This window comes from Emys orbicularis, chromosome 1, assembly GCF_028017835.1.
Source record: "Emys orbicularis isolate rEmyOrb1 chromosome 1, rEmyOrb1.hap1, whole genome shotgun sequence".
In the NCBI taxonomy this organism is placed as follows: domain Eukaryota; kingdom Metazoa; phylum Chordata; order Testudines; family Emydidae; genus Emys; species Emys orbicularis.
In genome coordinates this window covers 364976441-364998128 of record NC_088683.1, presented here as the reverse complement: position 1 = coordinate 364998128, position 21688 = coordinate 364976441, and the positions used below count along the sequence as shown (strand labels likewise).

General features: G+C 50.1%; 1 protein-coding gene across 1 annotated transcript; it reads left to right on the top strand.

Annotated features, from left to right (window-relative positions):
* The first annotated feature begins 1822 nt into the window (after nucleotides 1–1822).
* LOC135894997 (olfactory receptor 51G2-like) lies at nucleotides 1823–2758 on the top strand. The gene has a single exon (XM_065423046.1). The coding sequence runs from the start codon at nucleotides 1823–1825 to the stop codon at nucleotides 2756–2758; it is 936 nt and encodes a 311-aa protein (XP_065279118.1).
* Nucleotides 2759–21688: the final 18930 nt, after the last annotated feature.

Genomic DNA, 21688 nt, shown 5'->3' with positions numbered 1-21688 from the left:
TGAGACCTTGTGATCTCTGGTTTCCCAGAGCCATTTTCAAAGATGTTACTCCCTGGCTCAGTTGTGAATGCAGGAATTCAGAGCTGCAGATACTCCAGATAGAGGCTACAGACTGACAGAACAGAACCTGAGGAGAACCAGTCAGCTATTAACCCAGGGACAGAGGAGCTACTAGACTTCTGTTTGCTGACAAGTGACTGAATGAGGGCTGAGACCCTGCGATCTTTTCAGATTCTGAGGAAACCAAGATGACAGACGCTACATTTGAAGTCCCACTGTAACCTGAGAAATCATCTCTGAAAGAAGATCAGAGGGGAAAGAATGGGTTCACATGTGTGTACTAAAGTACAGATGTGTAAATGTTATGTCAAAGCTTCTCATTGTAATACAAATATTACAAATCAAACATTCATGACATGCCTGTATATTGAAAGCCAGCAGTAGAGTTGTTGGAATCTCTACAGGAAGGAGTAGTGGAAACTTTACTGCTTAATGGCTTTTGCTTTAGAAAGTATTTCAGAAGTACTCCACATACCGTTTGCAATGGGTTTGTGCTATTAACTCTTTGTTCAGTGAACAGTTGGACGATACTGTCTCCTGGTTACTGACCAGAAGTTGGTTCTAACATTCAGGGTCATGTACACAATCCCTCTGCAATACCTCTCCAAGTCTGTGTTTCAGTAGTATAGAGCTGAGGTGTAGGAAAGAGGAGTGTTATAGTGGTTGTATGAAATTTACACACATCACATCTTACACACGCATGGCAGAAGTAACTTGGACACTCAACTGGATATTAGGGGAAATCTAGTGTTTGCACTGGTCATACTGTGAGGATGAAGTGAAGACAGTAGGATGATCCACATCTCTGGATTCAGACAACATAGGCCAGGCAAAGAACTTCAACTTTTCTTGGAGGGATTCTTGGGGGTCAGAGTATATCACCGGGAGCATTTGGTAAGGGAAAGTTAATAGAACCCAGTTCTGATCAAACGTACACATTTAAATGTGGACTGACATAGTTGAAGTCACCATTATTGAATTAAGAACCTGGCCCTAAGAATTTATCCCATGTATCTTAAGAGAAAGTGGTATAATTTGGACTCTCGGGAGGTGAGAAAATAATATATAATGAGGCAATGAAAGACGTTTATGAATAGCTTCTATGCAGGGCAGATAAATACAATGACTATTTTCACCATGCACTTGCCATTTGTTTACACACATGTCATGATACAATGGGCCACAATCAGAAGTTTAGAACGAGAAAGGGTGTCTGTGTGCAGGTCACAATTGTAAAATCACAATGTTCAAGTAGGCTGCAGAACTCAAAGCCACAAGATATCAAAGGGGCCAAGAGCTTAGAACCTTTCAAAGACTGACTGGATGTGTATATGGGTAACCAGAAAATCCAATTCCAGTATTGAGGACTGTTTTAAAAAGTCTTGGAAGGGCCCACAACGTTCCTGATTTACACCACAATATACGTATTACTAGTGGGTGTCGAGGGAAACTTTTCCTAGGAGCAGGTAATCTCATAGCTGCCTATTACAGGGCTTCTTCCACCTTCCACTGAAGCATCTGGAACTGGCCGCTAGATACTGAGCTAGATGGACTGCAGGTCTGATCCACTCTGGCAGTGCCTATCTTCTTATCGGGGGTGTAAATTCAAGACTATGTTTTTGCTGATCTTCCTTGAGCTCCTGGGAGTCTCTAGAATTGCACAGAGAGCAGAATGATGTCTCATTAAATATGACCTTGTCACCTGTTCTTTTTCCTTTCAGGAAGGAAAGTCCAAAACTCCTGGAAGCTTGCCCTATACATTATGTCAGCTGTCAATGACACCAAACTCAAATATGCAATGTTCCTTCTCACCGGGATACCTGGGCAGGAAGACGTCCATCTCTGGATCTCCATCCCCTTCTGCTTCATTTATTTTTTTTCAATATTGGGAAATTCAACCATTCTGTTCATTATAAAAACAGATCCAAGCCTCCATGAGCCCATGTACATTTTCCTTTCCATGTTGGCAGTCACAGACCTTGGCTTATCGATATCCACCATACCGACAATATTGGGCATATATTTGTTTAACTCTAGCGAGATCAGCCTCGATGCCTGTTTTGCCCAGATCTTCTTCATCCACTCATTTGTATTCACTGAATCCTCCATACTCTTGTTGATGGCGTTTGACCGCTTCGTCGCGATCTCTAGCCCACTGAGATATGCTTCCATCTTAACCCTGCCGAGAATAGCCAAGATGGGACTGATGTGTGTGCTAAGAGGGGTGGCTGTATCATTCCCATTCCCCTTTCTCCTGAAACGGTTCCAATACTGTCGAGCCAATGTCCTCTCCCATTCCTACTGCCTGCACCAGGATGTCATGAATCTGGCTTGTTCGGACATAACAGTCAACTACATCTATGGCTTGTTTCTTACAGTCTTAACGGTGTGGTTGGATTCACTGCTCATCTTCCTCTCTTATGTGATGATCCTCAAAACTGTGCTGAGTGTTGCATCACACGCGGAGTGCCTCAGGGCCCTGAACACCTGCGTCTCCCACCTCTGTGCTGTCCTGCTCTTCTACATACCAGATATCGGCTTGACTTTGATACCCAGATTGGGGAAGGGCTCTTCTCCCTTACTACAGATTGTCCTGGGCTACATCTTCCTGCTCACCCCACCCCTGATGAACCCAATCGTGTACAGCGTGAAAAGCAAACACCTTCGTGCGAGGATAATCAGAGTGTTCATCAAGTGAAAGGTCAGTGCTGGCTCCAGTGCTGCCAACCTGGGAGATGAAAAACACCAGCCACCTATTCCTTGCTTGACCCTTACATCTGAGACGACATGAGCTACTGATCTCCACTCTGTAGAGAGAGGTTCAGCCAGGGTTTAAGGCCTGGAGCACTGGGAGAGGGGCTGGTGAGTGGGGACAGCTCACTGGGGGATGGAGACCAAGGCAGTCAGCAGCATTTACAAAGGGCTTGTCTACACTACCAAGTCTTGTCAATTAAACTAATGTCAACATGAAAAAATCAACAAAAGCAAAGTCACCAAAGCGAGTCTACATTTTCTCCCTCTGTAGACAGATTGTGTCCACATTCGGGGCACCGTTGTCGACAGCATGAGCAATGCACTGTGGGTATGTATCTGTGATGTTACTGACATAACCTGTGAGCATATAGATCATTGTTGCAACCACCGTTATATATTTGCAGCAAATATTGTGCAAAGGTTGTTGTGTAAGTTGTCTATGGAAAGGTTATGATTTGCTGGTTATGATTATGCTGTCTGTATGTGTGTATCATTTTTGTATTTGAAATTATGAATATTAGCTGTGTACTAGTATTACAATGTGTTTTGATTCTAAGTAGCCTCAGTGAAGCATTTGGTCAACTTCTTGAGAAGGGACTATTCTCAGTAACTGCCCAGTCAAGAAACACTTAACTGACAATGGACTTTGTGAGACGCCAATCCACATCTGAGCTTTCCTGGGAAAGTTCAAACTAACACGTAAACAATGGCATTGACCTGCAAACTGAGTCATGCATGGACATGTGACTTGCCCATGTGGCTCCAGTCTCCATCTTGCTGCTGTAATTTTCCACAGTAAGAACAAAGAAGTGTCCTTCCACAGGGCAGAGAGTATAAAAAGCCCTGGAAATGCCTCAATTTTGTCTTCAATCCTGCTTCTTGCCTTGCTACAAACTGAAGCTCTGAACAAAGGACTGAATGACCCATCCCAGCGGGGGATGTATTCCAGAGACTTGATTTGAGCCTGCAGTTTATTCCATCACTGCTACAAGCCTGAACTAAGAACTTTGCCATTACTGTATGTAATTGATTCCATTTAACCAAGTCTATCTCTCATCTATACCTCTTTCTTTTTATGAATAAACCTTTAGATTTTAGATTCTAAAGGATTGGCAACAGCGTGATTTGTGAGTAAGATCTGATTTGTATATTGCCCTGGGTCTGGGGCTTGGTCCTGTGGGATCAGGAGAACCTTTTTTCTTTTACTAGGGTGTTGGTTTTCATAACCATTCATCCCCATAACGAGTGACACTGGTGGTGACACTGGGAAACTGGAGTGTCTAAGGTAATTGCTTGTATGATTCCTCTCTTATGTGATGATCCTCAAAACTGTGCTGAGTGTGGTATCACACGCGGTTAGCCAGTGGGGTAAAACCAGAGTCTTCTCTGTCTGGCTGGTTTGGTTTGCCTTGGTGTGCAAAGGAACCCCAACCTTGGGCTGTAACTGCCCTGCTTTAAGCAATTTATCCTGAATTGGCACTCTCAGAAGTGTCCCACCAAGGGCAGCATCATTACAGTATCCCACAGTCCCTGGTGACGCCATCTGTCTCTAGGTGTTGTGGAAAGGCGGAAACGGAGTGTGGCGTATCCTGGGACGTGCAAAATGTCCCATCATGCCGTGCTTTTTGTCCCAGCCCTCCAGTGGTTTCCGGATTCCTTTCATGCTGTTTTTCCAAGTATCAGACTTCGTAATACGCACCAGCATCTGCAGTGAGATAGGATGGATCGTGTATTTCTCTCTCTCTCTCCCCTATGCGCTGTTAACTGTTGTGAGGCCATCGCATATGGCAGCACAGTTACTCACGAAGTTACGGACAGAGGACGACTCGCAGGCGCCCAACATTCTGCCTGATATGGACGGCAGCAACTTATCAATGCTTTTGGCATTCACAAAGCAACTGCATACGTAGACCACCACTTTTGGGCTAGGGAAACAAGCACGGATTGGTGGGATCGCATTGTCATGCAGATGTGGGATGAAGACCAGTGGGTACAGAACTTTAGGATGCATAAAGCAACCTTCCTGGAGCTATGTGCTGAGCTGGCCCCTGACCTGCGGCATATGGACACCAGAATGAGAGCTGCCCTTTCAGTAGAGAAGTGTGTTGCAATCGCTGTGTGGAAGCTGGTGAATCCAGAATGCTACCAGTCAGTTGCAAATCAATTTGGAGGGGGGAAGTCCACTGTTGGGGCTGTATTACTCCAAGTGTGCAGGGCAATAAATCGCGTCTTTCTACAGAAGATCATGATGCTGGGAAATGTGCATGAAATAGTGGATGGCTTTGCAGGGATGGGTTTCCCTAACTGTGGTGGGGCAATTGATGGCGCACACATTCCAATTTTAGCACCAGACCACCTTGCATAAGAGTACATCAATAGGAAGGGATACTTCTCCATGGTGTTGCAGGTGCTTGTGGATCACTGGGGGCATTTCACGGACATCAGTGCAGGCTGGTCTGGAAAGATGCATGACGCACTCATCTTCAGGAACAGTGGCCTTTACAGAAAGCTGCAGGCGGGCACTTTCTTTCCAGACCACGCGATCACAGTGGGGGATGTGGAAATGCCCACAGTAATCCTGGGAGACCCAGTGTACCCCTTACAGCCCTGGCTCATGAAACCTTACACAGGGCACCTGGACAGCAGCAAGGAGCGTTTTAACAACAGGCTGATCAGGTGACTTATGGTAGTCGAATGTGCCTTTGGACGTTTGAAAGCTCGCTGGAGGTGTCTCAATGGCAGGCTAGACCTTACAGAGGATAATATTCCCGTGGTCATAGCCGCGTGCTGCACTTTGCATAATCTGGGTGAATTTAAGGTGAAATATTTGCTCAGATGTGGTGCACTGAGGCAGAGCCCTTGGCTGCACAATTTGAGCAGCCAGATGCTAGGGCTGTCAGAGGAGCCCAGAGGGCTGCTATTAACCTCAGAGAGGCTTTGAGGAACCACTTTGATAATGAGGGGCACTAACACATGTCTGCTCTGGATTTGCTTCCCTGGTGCCTCCAGGTAAAATTTTGGGGTCCAAGATCCATGCAACAAAATGCTTTAGAAGCCTGTTCCCGAGAGTGAATTGATTGCTATACACTTTTGCAGAACACAGAATTAAAATGCCATCCCATTAAAAACCTTTGCCTTAATTTATTGTTAAAAAGGGTAAAACCTCACAGCTGTGTGTAGCTCCAGCTATCATTGTCCAAGCTGTGAGAGGGGGTGGAGTGATGGGGAAACTGAGGAGTACTGTGAAGTGAAAAGGAACCTGTGGGCATAGAGGAGGGTGGGGTTGGCAAAGAATGGTGCATGTGCACGTGCTGCAGTGGAGGTCAACCACAGATCTGCTCAGTCTGCAGCTGTATTAAAGACTTGAGCATCTCTGTCTGATCCTCCATTACTTTTAACATCTGCTCAGTCGCTTCCCTAGCAAATGCTTGATTCTCTTTTCTGTCCTGTCTTTCGGCTTCCCAGCACTCTTTGCGTTCCCTGGTCTGTCTGTCATCACATGCAGAACCTCTCTGAAAATGTCTCCTTTGCTGAGTCTTGGCTTTTTCCTTATCTGCCGAAGGTGGTCGGCAAGGGTGCCTGGTGTGTTCCTCAAGGTCTTGGCTGCTGTGGACAATGCACAGATGAGGGATTGTTACATTCCAGCAAATGATTGAAACATTTCAGTAACAAGGGCCTTTTGCAACTAGTAGCAATCACTTTCTCACTGACTGTAGGCAGGCACACAGCTCCACGAGCACCCAAATCATGGTGAGTGTCAGGAGCGGGGGAGTGCAGCTGTGCGTACAGACAAAATGGTCACGGCTTTCAGGGCAGCTTTGCAGGGAACTCATTCTAAAATTATCACACACTTTTCCACAGGCAGCCAGCCTTCTAGCTGACACCTCACTGCTGCGGGTAAGCAGGGAAACCAGGGCACAACTACTGCATTCTTGTGGCTTTCACCCCGGTCTATATGCAGCTCAGCTATCTGCCGCTTTGGTCCCAGCTCCAGTGATTGCTAAATGGCATGGGACAGTTCCCTACAATGGGGGAACTCACAAGGCTGCAATCTCTTGGAATCTGTGGCAGAGGATTAACAAGTAACTCTTGGAAACTTTACAAAACCTCTCTCTGGAGTATTCCATGCAGGTCTTGATGTCCATCGACACCCTTCTTGGCCATGCAGATTAGCTACACAGGGCAATGTGCAGCTCACATAAAACCATAACCACTTTTCGATTCCCTATACAAGCCACAGCAACTTACCCTGCATCTCATCTGCTTCCTGCTCCCTGGAGAGCACTTCTGGAGTGGAGAAAAGTTCCTGGCTGCTTGTCCCACTGGGAAACCACGCTGGGAGCGCCACATCCTCTTCTACCTCCACTTCTTCATCCAGAATTTCAGCCTCCGGGTTACCCCCTCTTTCTGCTGCCTCCAAAGTATCCACGGGGCTATCGGCGATGGGGATGGGGTCACCACCGAGGATAGCATTCAGCTCCTTATAGAAGTGGTTGGTACGCCTGCCTCAATTCCTTTATCTTCACTCTGCACTGCTGCCTGTCCCAATCATAGCCCTTTTCACACAAGCCTCGAGAAATTTGCCCATATTTGTTCTGATTCCTACGTGTTAATCACAGCTGCAACTGAACAGACTCTTCCCCATATACTGATCAGATCCAACAGCTCCACGGTGGTCCAAGCGGGAGCGCGTTTGGTGCGATAGCCAGCCATGCTCACCTGGGAAGACGCCAGGATGCCTCTCCATGCTGAGCCAGCAAGCAGGAAATGGGATTTAAAATTCCCAGGGCTTACAAGGGGGAGGGGCGGATTGGCTGCAGGGCAGTGGAGTTCAAACCACTGACCAGAGTGGCAGCCTGGGAATTGTGGGACACTTTCTGGAGGCCAATAAAATTGAAAAAAACAGGCGTGGTGTCGACACTGGCTGTTTGTCGACAATAAAGGGAGGGGAAAGGACAAAAAGTCTCTCATGGGGTGGAAGTTTTTTGTCGCCAAAACTGGGCATTTTTTCCAATAAAAAATTCCCATTGCAGTGTGTACACTATAGCCGTTTTGTCACCCAAAGTGACTGTGTTCGTGGAGAGCCGGGGGGACCGGCGGGATGTTGGCCCAGAAAGAGTCCTATCCGTACCTGCTCCGACCTCAGAATTCCTCTTGATACAGTCAATAAGGAGAAGGGATGTGGATGTTGTCTCCCATTACGCCTGGCCTCTCTGTCCCGTCTCTGGTAAAACATCCAGGAGCCAGGAAAAAAGATGTAGGGCTGTTCTGCATTCGCAGTCCTGGTCCCTCCTGAGTGCTGTGAGCGATGCACCAGCTGTTGACGGGGCTATTCAAGGGGCCCACCCTTCCCCTACACCCTCATCCAGGTGCTTGTGACTGAATCATGTCAGAGATATGATTAATGCAGGATCCCCAGGAGAAGCCATCCAGGCAGCTCCCCACCCCCGTTGATGGCTCTGCACACAGCAGACATGCTCATCCCACTCCCCACCGAGGCAGGGCAGAGCTGCATGTGTGAGTGAGGGTCTGACACACAGGAGTCCTGGCAAGACACTCAGGCCCAGGTTCCCTCCCCGGCCCCTCTGTTTGTGCTGCCCTAGCAATGCAAAGGAGTGGAAAGGACTCCCCCACAGAGGCCCAGCTAGCTCCTATCCCAGCCCAGCCCATTCACTGTGGGGTGACCATCTTTTGAAAAGGCAAAAGAGAGACAGAGGTAGAAGCCCCGTCCCCTCGGTGACCCCACCCCTGCCCCTCTTCTTCCTCCTTGAGGCCCCACCCTCTGCTCCTCCTCTCCCCCCAAGACCCCCCCCCCAGCTCCCCCTCATTACCCAAGGCTCCACCCACTCTCCAGGCCAACAGCCAGAGCTGTGCCATGATAAGAGCTGCCCAGGGAATCAGAGTCACTGTCAGGAGCCCCAGACCCTCCACCTACCCTGGGCAGGGGCCTGGGGGCCCGAGAGAAGCCCCCAGCCTCTGTTCCCACCCCCGAGGGAAGGTGGAGAGTACGGGGCTCCCCACAGCAGCCTGGGTTCCCAGGGCAGCTCTTACCATGGCCCGACTCCACCCTGCTGGGGGGAGGAGCCTCCTGGGAAGTGGAGCAGCAGGGGACAGGGCCTAGTGGGAAGAGATGGGGCAAGGGGCAGGGCCTCTGGGGAAAAGGAGGAGCAGGGGGTGTGGCAAGCCTGAATCAACGCTGACTCTAGCAAGCAGGGTGGTGGTGGGTTCCTGAGTAAAGGAGGAGGATGGGGCTGGAGGGTAGGAGATCATCTACTTTAGAGAAGACTGAATTAATGTGACGCCACAAACTGGGGGAGGGTGGGGGCTTGTTTTAAGTATCCCAAGCTGAGAGTAAGTCATTGCAAGGGCTTTAGAGGGAAGGACAGCTACTTCTGGGAAGCCCCGTGAGTCCAGCATCTTGGTGTCGGTAGCAGATGTGGGGGTGCTCGGGGAGACAGTGAGGGGTAGGTAGTGGATTTCTATGGGGAGTGTGGGAGTGTCACGAAAACGCTGAGAGTTTCAGCACAGTCACCAGACCGGCGTTTGTGAGCCATTGAGGCTGAATGGGCCTAACTGCCAAACAATAGAGCAAGAGCCACGGGGGCCTCATCTTAGGGTATGTCTACACTACGAGAGTAGTTCGATTTCACTTAAATCGAATATGTGGAATCGATATTACAAAGTCGAACGTGTGTGTCCACACTAAGGACAGTAATTCGACTTTGTGAGACTTTGTGAGTCCACACTAACGGGGCAAGCGTCGACATTGGAAGCGGTGCACTGTGGGCAGCTATCCCACAGTTCCTGCAGTCCTCGCTGCCCATTGGAATTCTGGGTCGAGCCCCAAATGCCTTCTGGGTAAAAAAATGTGTCGAGGGTGCTTTTGGGTACCTGTCGTCATCCGTCCGTCACTCCCACCCTCCCTCCCTCCCTCCCTGAAAGCGCCGGCGGGAAATCAGTTTGCGCACTTTTCTGATCAGTGACAGCGCGGACGCCACAGCAGTGCGAGCATGGATCCCGCTGCGACCATCGCTGCAGTTGTGGCCGTTCTCAACACCTCGCAGCTTCTCATCCACCTTTACCAGAGGCAGATGCAGAGAAATCAGGAGAGGAGGCTACGGCACCACCGTGAGGGCCTGAAGTCGGAGAGTAGCTCAGAGCTCTCAGAAACCACGAGACCCTGCGCCCAGGACATCACGGTGGCAATGGGTCTTGTGGATATTGTGGAACGGCGATTCTGGGCCCTGCAAACAAGCACGGACTGGTGGGACCGCATAGTGCTGCAGGTCTGGGATGAATCCCAGTGGCTGCGAAACTTTTGCATGCGGAAGGGGACTTTCCTCGAACTTTGCGAGTTGCTGTCCCCTGCCCTGAAGCGCCAGGACACCCGGATGCGAGCAGCCCTGACTGTCCAGAAGCGAGTGGCCATAGCCCTCTGGAAGCTTGCAACGCCAGACAGCTACCGGTCAGCCGCGAACCACTTTGGTGTGGGCAAGTCTACCGTGGGGGTTGTTGTCATGCAAGTAGCCAAGGCAATCGTCAAGGTACTGCTATCAAAGGTAGTGACCCTGGGAAATGTGGAGCTCATCATAGATGGCTTTGCCGCGATGGGATTCCCAAACTGCGGTGGGGCTATAGATGGGACTCACATCCCTATCCTGGGACCGGACCACCAGGCCAGCCAGTACATTAACAGAAAGGGCTACTTTTCAATGGTGCTGCAAGCACTGGTGGACCACAGGGGACGTTTTACAAACATCAACGTCGGATGGCCGGGCAAGGTTCATGACGCTCGCGTGTTCAGGAACTCTGGTCTGTTTAGACGGCTGCAGGAAGGTCTTTACTTCCCGGAGCACAAAATAAGTCTTGGGGATGTGGAGATGCCTACAGTGATCCTCGGGGACCCTGCATACCTGCTAATGCCCTGGCTCATGAAGCCCTATACTGGCGCCCTGGACTCAGAAAAAGAACTTTTCAACTACCGTTTGAGCAGGTGCAGAATGGTGGTGGAGTGTGCCTTTGGCCGTCTCAAGGGGAGATGGAGAAGCTTACTCACTCGCTGTGATCTCAGCGAAACCAATATCCCCATTGTGATAGCTGCTTGCTGTGTGCTCCACAATCTGTGTGAGAGCAAGGGGGAGACCTTTATGGCGGGGTGGGAGGTTGAGGCAAATAGCCTGGCTGCTGATTATGCCCAGCCAGACAGCCGGGTGATTAGAAGATCCCAGCGGGACGCGCTGTGCATCAGGGAGGCTTTGAAAGCTAGGTTCCTGACTGAGCAGGGTATCCAGTGACTGTTTAGTTTGTGGACACAGATGCTGAACCTGCCCCCGTTTCTTTACCCAGTTACTGTTGACTATCCTTCCAAGTTACATACCCCCTTCACCACCTTCCCAACAAATAAAATCTGTTCCGTTTTGTTAATGAACAACGTTGTCTTTATTACTGTTTTCGCGGGAATGTTTTAAACCGGGGACGCAGACTGGCGGGGGGCGGGTTTAGTGTTCTGATGCAAATGATGCTTCTAAACTCCGAACATGAAAACCGCCTCCCAGACTGACCAGGGTAACTGGTGACTGCACTGTGTATGTGTCCTGATGCTGGACCTGCCCCCGCCTCTGTAGCCTGCTAAAGGTGACTGTCCTGTCCAATTACCAAACCCCTTCCCCCCCTTCAGACAGAATCTCCTCTAAAAGAAAATCTTGGAAACAGTACTTAACAGAAACAAATATTTTATTATGAACCGCACATGAAAAGGGGGGGGGGGAACTTGGACGGGGGCTTGTGTGAGATGGGCAGGAAAGGACTTTTCAAACTTTGGGGAACGAGAGCCTTCTAGTGCTACAGCAGTCTGCAGGGGTTGACTGAAAGTTTTAACGGCCCTTGCCGCCCCTCCTTCTTTGGACTTTGGGTGAGGGGGATGTGGGACTTTGTGGCGGGGGAGGGCGGTTAGAGATAGACTGCAGCGGGGCTCTGTCCTCCTGCCTCCGGTCTTGCAGAACATCCACAAGGCGCCGGAGCGTCTCCGTTTGCTCCCTCATTAGTCCAAGCAGGGTTTGAGTAGCCTGCTGGTCTTCCTGACGCCACCTCTCCTCCCGTTCCATGACTGCTCGGTGCATTTCTGACAAGTTCTCCCTCCACTGTGTCTGCTGGGCTGCCTGGGCTCGTGAGCAGTCCATTAGTTCATAGAACATGTCCTCACGCGTCTTCTTCTTCCTCCTCCTAATCTGCGCTAGCCTCTGGGAGTGTGATGCCAGGCTGGGTTGGGAGACAGTCGCAGATGTGTCTGTGGGAATGGGAAAAAGGGAGTGAATTCCTGAGACAGATAAATGAAGTTGTGTACAAAGAACCTAGTCTTTCTCTGTGAACAAGACCATGCACTGCACCTCTCACATGCGCACTCAGGATAAGGTCGAATTTTCGGCCCTCGCCTTCAGTGCCTGGGGTCTTGCAGTGGTCTTGCAGTTATCTGAGAAGCGTGGCCGGACACCTGAACTTCTGTAGCGTGCAATCATGGTAAGCCGTAGACTTCTGGCTGCTTAACACTGTACTAGTAGCACTGGCCTCCTTTCACATTGAAAGCAATGCCAGTCTCTGCTGCCAGCAATCAGGACAGCATGAACTATGCCCCTGTCCCACCCCCTCGCGGCTGTCCCAGGGAAAGATCCCTGTATGCTGCCCCTCTCCCTCCACCGCGTGGCTGTAAAGCAGTCCCAATACTAACATTCCCCTCCCTAATTCAAAGCAGGGCGTCATGAGCGACATCACCCTGCTGAGGATCTCGGAGTCCCAGAGGGAAAGGATGCTTCGAGAAAGCCTTCAGAAACCAGGGCCGTTTGCCGCCATGCTCTGCAGGGCAATGATACCAGAGTACCTGATGGTGTCGTGGCGCGGTAACGTGTCCTACCACGGAGGGCCCAATAAGATCGCCCTACCCAGGAACCTGATGAACAGGCTGGAAATGTACCTTCATGAGACCTACGAGGAGTTCTCCTATGAGGATTTCGCCTCTATCCCCGGCCATATGATCCGGATTTTCGCGTAGGTGCACTGGGACTAAAGAGTGGAGCGTCTTGGGCAGCATAATCATGACTTACCGGACATTGTAAAAAAAAAATTTAAATACTTGGGACTAAATTGTGAAGAGCCTAAGGCAGACAAATCATGAAAAACCCTTTGTTACTATTGTAAATATTCCACTTTTTTTGCAGATAATTGTTTACATGTTTAAGCACTTTAGGAAAAAGCCATTGTTAATTTTATAAATATTTCAGTTCTTGTAAAAATAAATGTTTAGATATTTGAAGCACTTACTGCTTGATCCTTCCCCTGATTCGGTGTCCGGGGTAAGGGATGGGGACGGTTGGTAGGGGATCTCGGTAAGGGTGATGAAGATCTCCTGGCTGTTGGGGAAATCAGCGGTGCCAGCGCTGTCGACTGCCTCGTCCTCCTCATCTCCTTCTTCATCTTCCCCGTCCGCTAACATGTCCGACGAGGAACTGGCCGTGGACAATATCCCATCCTCAGAGTCCACGGTCAGTGGTGGGGTAGTGGTGGCCGCCGCACCTAGGATGGAATGCAGTGCCTCGTAGAAACGGGATGTGTGGGGCTGGGATCCGGAGCGTCCGTTTGCCTCTTTGGTTTTTTGGTAGCCTTGTCTCAGCTCCTTGATTTTCACACGGCACTGCATTGCATCCCGGCTGTATCCTCTCTCTGCCATGGCTTTAGAGATCTTCTCGTAGATCTTTGCATTCCGTCTTTTGGAGCGCAGCTCTGAAAGCACGGACTCATCGCCCCACACAGCAATGAGATCCAAGACTTCCCGATCAGTCCATGCTGGGGCCCTCCTTCTATTAGATTGCACGGCCATCTCTGCTGGAGAGCTCTGCATCGTTGCCACTGCTGCTGAGCTCGCCACGCTGTCCAAACAGGGAATGAGATTCAAACTGCCCAGACAGGAAAAGGAATTCAAATTTTCCCGGTGCTTTTCCTGTGTGGCTGATCAGAGCATCCGAGCTCGGACTGCTGTCCAGAGCGTCAACAGAGTGGTGCACTGTGGGATAGCTCCCGGAGCTATTAGCGTCGATTTCCATCCACACCTAGCCTAATTCGATATGGCCATTTCGAATTTAGCGCTACTCCTCTCGTTTTGGAGGAGTACAGAAGTCGAATTTAAGAGAGCTCTATGTCGTTCTAAATAGCTTCGTGGTGTGGACGGGTGCAGGGTTACTTCGATGTAACGGCGCTAAATTCGACATAAAAGCCTTGTGTAGACCAGGCCTTAGACGTCTGGCTGAGAAAAAGCAGTTTGAGGGCCAAAATCAGTTTAACATCTTGGCCCTGTAACATAGACCTGGCTGAGCACTATAGTGATTGGGCCCAGACTCACATAGGTTTCATTCAGCAAAGGCTGCTTCCACAAGAAAGGGGCAAACAGATGGGAAGATGCTCTCAGAGACACAGGGAAACTAGGCTGGGTCCCAAGAGCCCCTTGGTTTCCCAAAAGAATGTACATTGGGCCAGTTCTGTTCCGGTATCTCCAGAACAAAGCCTGTCTAACTAGGTTTGTAGTGAGACGTGATATAGCTGAGTGTAGACGTGTGACAGTTGCTTGTTACAGGGCTGGCCTTACCATGAGGCGAACTGAGGCGGCCACCTGAGGTTCCAGACTTGGGGGGAGGGGGGGCGTGCCACTAGAACCCAGAGTGTAGAAAATTGTGTCTGCTGCTGGTGCATCAGTATTCTCTCTATTCTAGATGCACAGAGATGGTGGAGTGCGGTGCTGGAGGAAGGAGGGCACAAGAGACATAACAGGCAGCCAGGAGAAAAGGTGAGAGGGAATAACAGAAAGCAGCAGGAGCTGCAGGGAGAAAGAGGAGGAGGAGCTTCTTATGTACCTCTTTAGCACCCCCAGGAGCCTGGACTGATTAACACCAGCTTCTCAGGGAGCTTCCTGTTTCCTGCTGCTTCCCTGAATCCACTTGAGGAGAACAGGCAGTCACGTGAAGTAGTAGAAGCCAGTTAGGCCCTTAAGACGCTGATATCTTCCCTCACTCAGGCCCTGCTACCAGCCTGCTTATTTGTCCCCTTCAACTGAGTGTTGAGAGCCACTATAACTGGCACAGAACAGCAGTCATGAGTGAAAGAAGGAAGCGTCCCTCTGGGGCAGCATTCAGAAAAAGAAAGAAAGCAAAGGAAGCTTTTCTATCTAAGCAGGAAGGAGCTCTCCTGAGATCCCCAGCAGCTCCCCGTGGTGGCCCCAGCAGCTTGGTCAGGAGCCCAGGGCCCCACCTCCTGGATGGCAGCGGCACACTGAAACAGATCAACAGAGCCAGATGTGCCTCCTGCTGCTAGACAAGCCCAAGAAAGAAACCAACAGAACTCCACTGTCCATCACCTACAGTCCTCAGCTAACACCTCTCCAATGCATTATCAGTGATCTACAACCCATCCTAGACAACGATCCCTCACTTTCACAGGCCTTGGGAGGCAGGCCAGTCCTCGGCCACAGACCACCCACCAACCTGAAGCACATTCTCACCAGCAACTACACACCGCACCATAGTAACTCTAACTCAGGAACCAATCCATGCAGCAAACTTCAATGCCAACTCTGCCCACATATCTACACCAGCGACACCATCACAGGACCTAACCAGATCAGCCACAGCATCACCAGTTCATTCACCTGCACATCCACCAATGTAATATATGCCATCATGTGCCAGCAATGCCCCTCTGCTATGTACATTGGCCAAACTGGACAGTCACTACGTAAAAGGATAAACGGACACAAATCAGATATCAGGAATGGCAATATACAAAAACATGTAGGAGAACACTTCAACCTCCCTGGACGCACAATAGCAGATGTAAAGGTAGCCACCTTACAGCAAAAAAACTTCAGGACCAGACTTCAAAGAGAAACTGCTGAGCTTCAGTTCATTTGCAAAATTGACACCATCAGCTCCGGATTAAACAAAGACTGTGAATGGCTAACTGATGAGGATTTTCGGGGACCCCCATATGCCTTACTCTGGATTATAACCTATTGCTAAGCTAGCAACAGTAGGCCGTGGCAGGCCTGCTTAATATTAAAGGTATAGGCGAAAGCTGTAAGCTTGTGTGGCACAATGCAGAACCTGTATGGCTCAATCAAAAGGCCAACAGGAGAAAAAGGGGAACCAACGCCTACTGGTAGTTGGGTAACCTGACCTAAAATAACAGTAGTTTAGCTATGGAAAATTAACAAAGCAGAAGAGTCTTGTACAGTAAAACCGCAAGTAGGTGGGCACACAATTAAGAAAGGGCTCGTTGTACAACTCTATTAGCAAAATAAACGCATTAGGTAACTTAATACTCAATAAAGTAATGCAAGAGAAGGTAATGCAAGAGGGGGGCCGTGCAGGAGCCTCTAGCAATAACAGGAAAAACCCTAAATGGTATCGGGTCCGAATCGCGGCCCCAGAGAGGCTCTGATTGGTTTGCTGATAAATATACCAAATAAGGCTGATAAGATTTGTAATGCTTCATTACGCGTTGCGGTTTTTACCTTTATAAGCTTGAAACTGTGTGATTTATGCAAGGCGGCTGACCCCCTTGCTTGGGGATACGCCGACCTTCCCTTTATGCATAATTGTATTGTGTAACCTAATAAAGGTGCATCAGTGTGTCTGACCCAAAATCAACGGTGTGGTCAATTTTTCCACGACACTAACCAACTACAGAAGCAGTTTCTCCTCCCTTGGTGTTCACACCTCAACTGCTAGAAGAGGGCCTCATCCTCCCTGATTGAACTAACCTCCTTATCTCTAGCCTGATTCTTGCCTGCATATTTATACCTGCCTCTGGAAATTTCCACTACATGCATCTGATGAAGTGGGTATTCATCCACAAAAGCTTATGCTCCAATATGTCTGTTAGTCTATAAGGTGCCACAGGACTCTTTGTCACTTTTTATAGATCCAGACTAACACGGCTACCCCTCTGATAATAGACACAAATGTTCACGGTGAGCCTTCCGGCCCCAGTGAGGATGTGAGTGGTGAGGAGATGCCCGATCTTCCAGTTAGTCAGAGTGCAGGTGACCTGGCAGCTACTGCAGCATCCGTATCTTCATCTCAAATGGATGTAACCATGCACATTCCTGAAGAAAAGTGTAGATCAGAGAAGAGTGTGGTGGAGGCGCAAGAAACAGCTGCTGATGAGTTTAGTTCCTTAAGTCTAGATGATCCAGGACTGTGGACCCACTTGAGCAGTAGTCTGAGGGACTTCCTTGTACTGCATGGGCCACAGCAAGTGAGATAAATAGTGGTATCCTCCTGACTATATAATAAGACAGAAAATATCATATTGCGTCTATATAAATCCATGGTACGCCCACATCTTGAATACTTTATGCAGTTCTCGTTGCCCCATCTCAAAAATTATATATTAGAATTGGAAAAGAACAGAGAGGGGTGACAAAAAGGTTTAGGGGTATGGAACAGCTTCCATATGGGGAGAGATTAAAAAGACTGGGACTTCTCAGCTTGGAAAAGAGAAGACTAAGGGGGGTTATGATAGAGATCTATAAAATCATGAGTGGTGTGGGGAAAGTGAATCAGGAAGTGTTATCTACCCCTTCACATAACACAACAACCAGAGTCACCCTTGAAGTTAATGTGCAGCAGGTTTAAAACAAACAAAAGGAAGTATTTCCTCACACAGAAGTATAACTGATCCAAAAAAACAACTAGGCAAGTTCATGGAGGATAGGTCCATCAGTAGCTAGTAGCCAAGATGGTCAGGGATTCAGCCCCATGCTCCGAGTGTCTCTAAACCTCTGACTCCCAGAAGCTGGAAGCAGACGACAGAGGATGGATCACTCGATAATTGCCCTGTTTTGTTCATTCCCCCTGAAGTGTCTGCACTGGCCACTGTCAGAAGACAGGATACTGGACTTGATGGACCATTGGTCTGAATCAATATGGCCACTCTTATGTTCTTAAATTGTTTCTCTGATGGATGGACTGCTGCAGACAAGCCTTTTCCAGGGACTCCTTCTGTTACCCTAGCAGACGTCATAAGAACATAAGAATGGCCATAATGGGTCAGACCAAAGGTCAATCTATCCCACTATCCTGTCTTCTGACAGTGGTCAATGCCAGATGCCCCAGAGGGAATGAACAGAACAGGGAATCATCAAGTGAGCCATCCCCTTTCACCCAATTCCCAGCTTCTGGCAAAAAGAGGCTAAGGACAACATCCCTGTCCATCCTGGTTAATATCCATTAACTATACTCCAGTTTTTGGGTACGGAAGCTAAGGGCATGGCTACACTTGCGGATGTAGAGTGCTGTGAGTTAAACCCACCTTCAGAGAGGGCAGTAGGGAAAGCGCTGCAATCTGTCCACACTGACAGCTGCTTGCGCACTGGTGTGGCCACATTTGTGGCACTTGCAGCGGCATTGGGAGCGGTGCATTGTGGTCAGCTATCCCAGCATGCAAGTGACTGCAACGTACTTTTCAAAAGGGGGGGGGGGTTGGAGTGTGAAAGGGTGTGTGTTGTGTCTATGTGGGGGGGGAGAGAGTGGGTTTGGGGGGGGCTGAGAGCATGTCAGCATGCTGTCTTGTAAGTTCAGACAGCAGCAGACCGCCCTCCCCCCCCCACGGACTCTCTCCCTCACACACAGAATTCCACACTTATCTGTCTCGGAGCAGATAAGCAGCTGGCTGTCAGAAATGGGGCTTTCAAGTGGGATATCCGCATTCCTACAGCAAGTTCAAAACAATGACAAGAGTGGCCACTTGACTTAAGGGGATTATGGGACGTTTCCAGAGGCCGATCACAGCACAGTAATGCAATACCTCGTCCACACTGGTGCCTCGGCTCTCCAGCGGGGGTGCAGCAAACGTTATTCCACTCGCCGAGGTGGAATACCAGCAGCACTGTAGCCGCGGAGTCAGAGCGCTCTACGTGCTTTGCCAGTTTGGACGGGGAGTGAGCTAGTGTGCACGAGGCTGCTTTAATGCGCTGTAACTCACAAGTGAAGCCAAGCCCTAAGTGATAGGTTACAAACCACAGCTAGTAGTTCAGCAATTTCACCTTTGAGTGTGTGGTAGGGTACCATTGGTCCCATTTTGGCTGGTACAGTCCCTTATTTAAGTCCTGTCCCAGCTGACCTGACATTTTTTTCGAAAGGAGGCTTTTGTCCTATATGCTCTTGCTGACTTTGTAAGTGCTAACAGGAGAAATGTCCCTTCCTGTCAAAAACGTGGGGAAGTGGGGAGCAGAGGAATGTTCAGTGGAGACGAATGGAGATGCCAGCTCCACACATGAGGTGAGGCAGAGCTGGAGGCAGTGTTCCAGCCACAGGCAACCGCCTTGCATGGAGGGTGAGTGGGGGCCTCTGGTGAGCAGCTGGGTGTCGCCCGTTTTCTCTTTAGGAAATATGGTCACCCTAAAGGGCTGCCCAGTGTGGGAGTGCTGCCACCCAGGGGTGTGTCCTATAGTACAAGGGACAGAGGCTCATGCTTTGAGCTACAGCTGGGCTGGAAAACAGACACCGTAAATAACAGAGACTCAAACTGAAATGTTCCCTTTTCACCCATTCATTCAGGATGAGATTTCATAGAAAATGGATCACTTTTCTCTGTACGCTCAGCTGCCATGATGCTGCCCAGCTGCAGCTGCCTGGATCCCCAAGAGAAATTGGAGGTTTCCATCTACCTCTCCCTCAGAACATAAATGCAGGTAATACGGACTGAGTCTATGGCGGCACTCTGGGTGTGGAAAGGTCAAAACCTCCCGACCAGTCTATGGCTGGGGTATTGTGCATATCTGCTACTCAAACCAATCTTCCCATATCTGTGTAGCCCTCTCAGTACTGTACAATGCCTCTTCAGCAGATCCTGCGGGCAGTGGCTGCTGTGACAGGCCCTGATAGTACTTATCTGATGAACCTGTGCTAGCAGGGAGCTGGAGAGGGTCCTAGAGCAGTTGTGGAGGCTCAGATATTGGGGGGAAGGGGCTAAGTACCAGTGGATCACTGAGATCTATGCATAACTTTGTGGATCCCTGGATTCTGGGTCCCTCTTTTCATTCCTCAGGGAAAAGGGGAGGGACACCCCCCGGAACAATCCGAGGGAAATTTCCCTGTACGGAGCCTAGTGGAATCTCCCTTCCCTGCCCTGCACCCTGGGTTTGTAATGCCGCAAAAGGAACTGCTGGGGAGAAATCAGGTCCTATATTATTATTCTATTTTATTTTATTTTAGCAAGATCACAGCTCTGACAGCATCATCGTTACCACTCAGCCTCCCCCAAGGTAGCCATGTGACTAATCGGAACCATATGGACAGTGATGACCAGGAGTGGATTTACCATGAAACAAGCCGTGTGGTGGCACGGGGCCCCCAACCACAGGGGAGCCCAAAAAATGCAGGAGAAATCTCATCTGACAACCTGCCCCGAGTCCCGGCCAGCAGCGTAGCAGGGCTCAGGCAGGCAGCCTGCTTGGATGCTGTGGCTGGTGGCCCCATGCCATGCACAGAATTGGCCGACTGCTGGTGCATCTCTGCGCACCCCTGGTGCGGGGCAGGAGACAGCTCTGTGCGCTGCCCCAGCCTCAGAGACCCACTGCCCCCTCCCCTCCAGGGGCACACAGAGACCTTCCAGCAGCAGCGCGGCAAGCCAGGGCTAAGGCGGCTTCCTGCCCACTCTGCCTCCCTCCCTCCACCCTTCTCCCAGAAGCGGCCGAAATGTCCCTGCAGCGCCTCGGGGGGGGGGAAGGTTTGCCGTATGTTGCCCCTACCCCAAGCGCCGACTCCACAGCTCCTATTGGCCAGGAACTGCAGACAGTGGGAGCTGCTGGCAGTGGCTCATGGATACCTCCTGCCCCCCCACCTAGAAGCTACGGCCAGAGGGTTGTGAATGCCAGTCACTTTGGAACCCATGCCACCCTAGGGAAGTGCCACCCCCTAACCCACTCCTGCACCCCAAGACCCTGGCTCAGCCCAGAGCCCGCACCCCACACCCAAACTTCCTCCCAGAGCCCATCCTCCCACCTTCTCCCACACCCTTTGCCCCAGCCCAGCGCCTGCACCCCTCCCTCACCCAAACTTCTTCAGAGCCCACACCCCTCAGCCAGTCCTAAACCCCAACCCCCTGCCCCAGCCCAGAGCCCGCACCCCGCACCCAGACTTCCTCCCAGAGCCCGACCGCCCGCACTCCCTTCCGCACCCCAATCCCCTGCGCCAATAAAGGTATCTCACTTTATTTTCATTTACTTCTTATTACTTATAATATAGGAGGAGGATGAAAAGAACAGAATGAAAAATGGGAGGGGGAGATAAGAGAGAACTTTCTTTTCCTTGGCTGGGTCCCAAAGGGGACCCAAAAATAAAGCTACGCATGGGGCCCCACTAACTCTAAATCCAGCACTGGTTACGACAAGCCCGGATTCCAGGAATAGAGCCTGCAGGGCTGGCACTGCAGTCCAGTTATGTAGCATCACCGTGCATCCCCTGTGATTTGTCCTCCTGCAGTTTGCCATTGGTCAGAACAGGGGTTAAAGTTGTTGCACACGAAGCCAAGCAGCTGAGATACCCTGATGGCCAAGTGGCCCCCAAGGGAATGTGCAGACATGCTTCATAAAGACAGTTGCCTCCCTATCTGAACAGATACTGCCTGCTGCCCATGCTATCTTTCTGATGACTCCTTGTCCTTTAGGGTGAAGACCTCTGCTGTCAGTGGCTCCCCTTCTTGCAGGAATTAGGTACGTTGGCAGGTTTCACTATCTTTACAATGTAAGGTGATGTGTAGAGGCTGTGAGCTGTTTCTATTTGCAGATGTTCTGTGCAGCGGCAGAGGCCTCAGCTGGGCTGTTGAGGTG

Excerpts from the sequence above, each read along its gene's own strand:
- LOC135894997 (XM_065423046.1), top strand. The coding sequence starts at position 1,823 with ATGTCAGCTGTCAATGACACCAAACTCAAATATGCAATGTTCCTTCTC.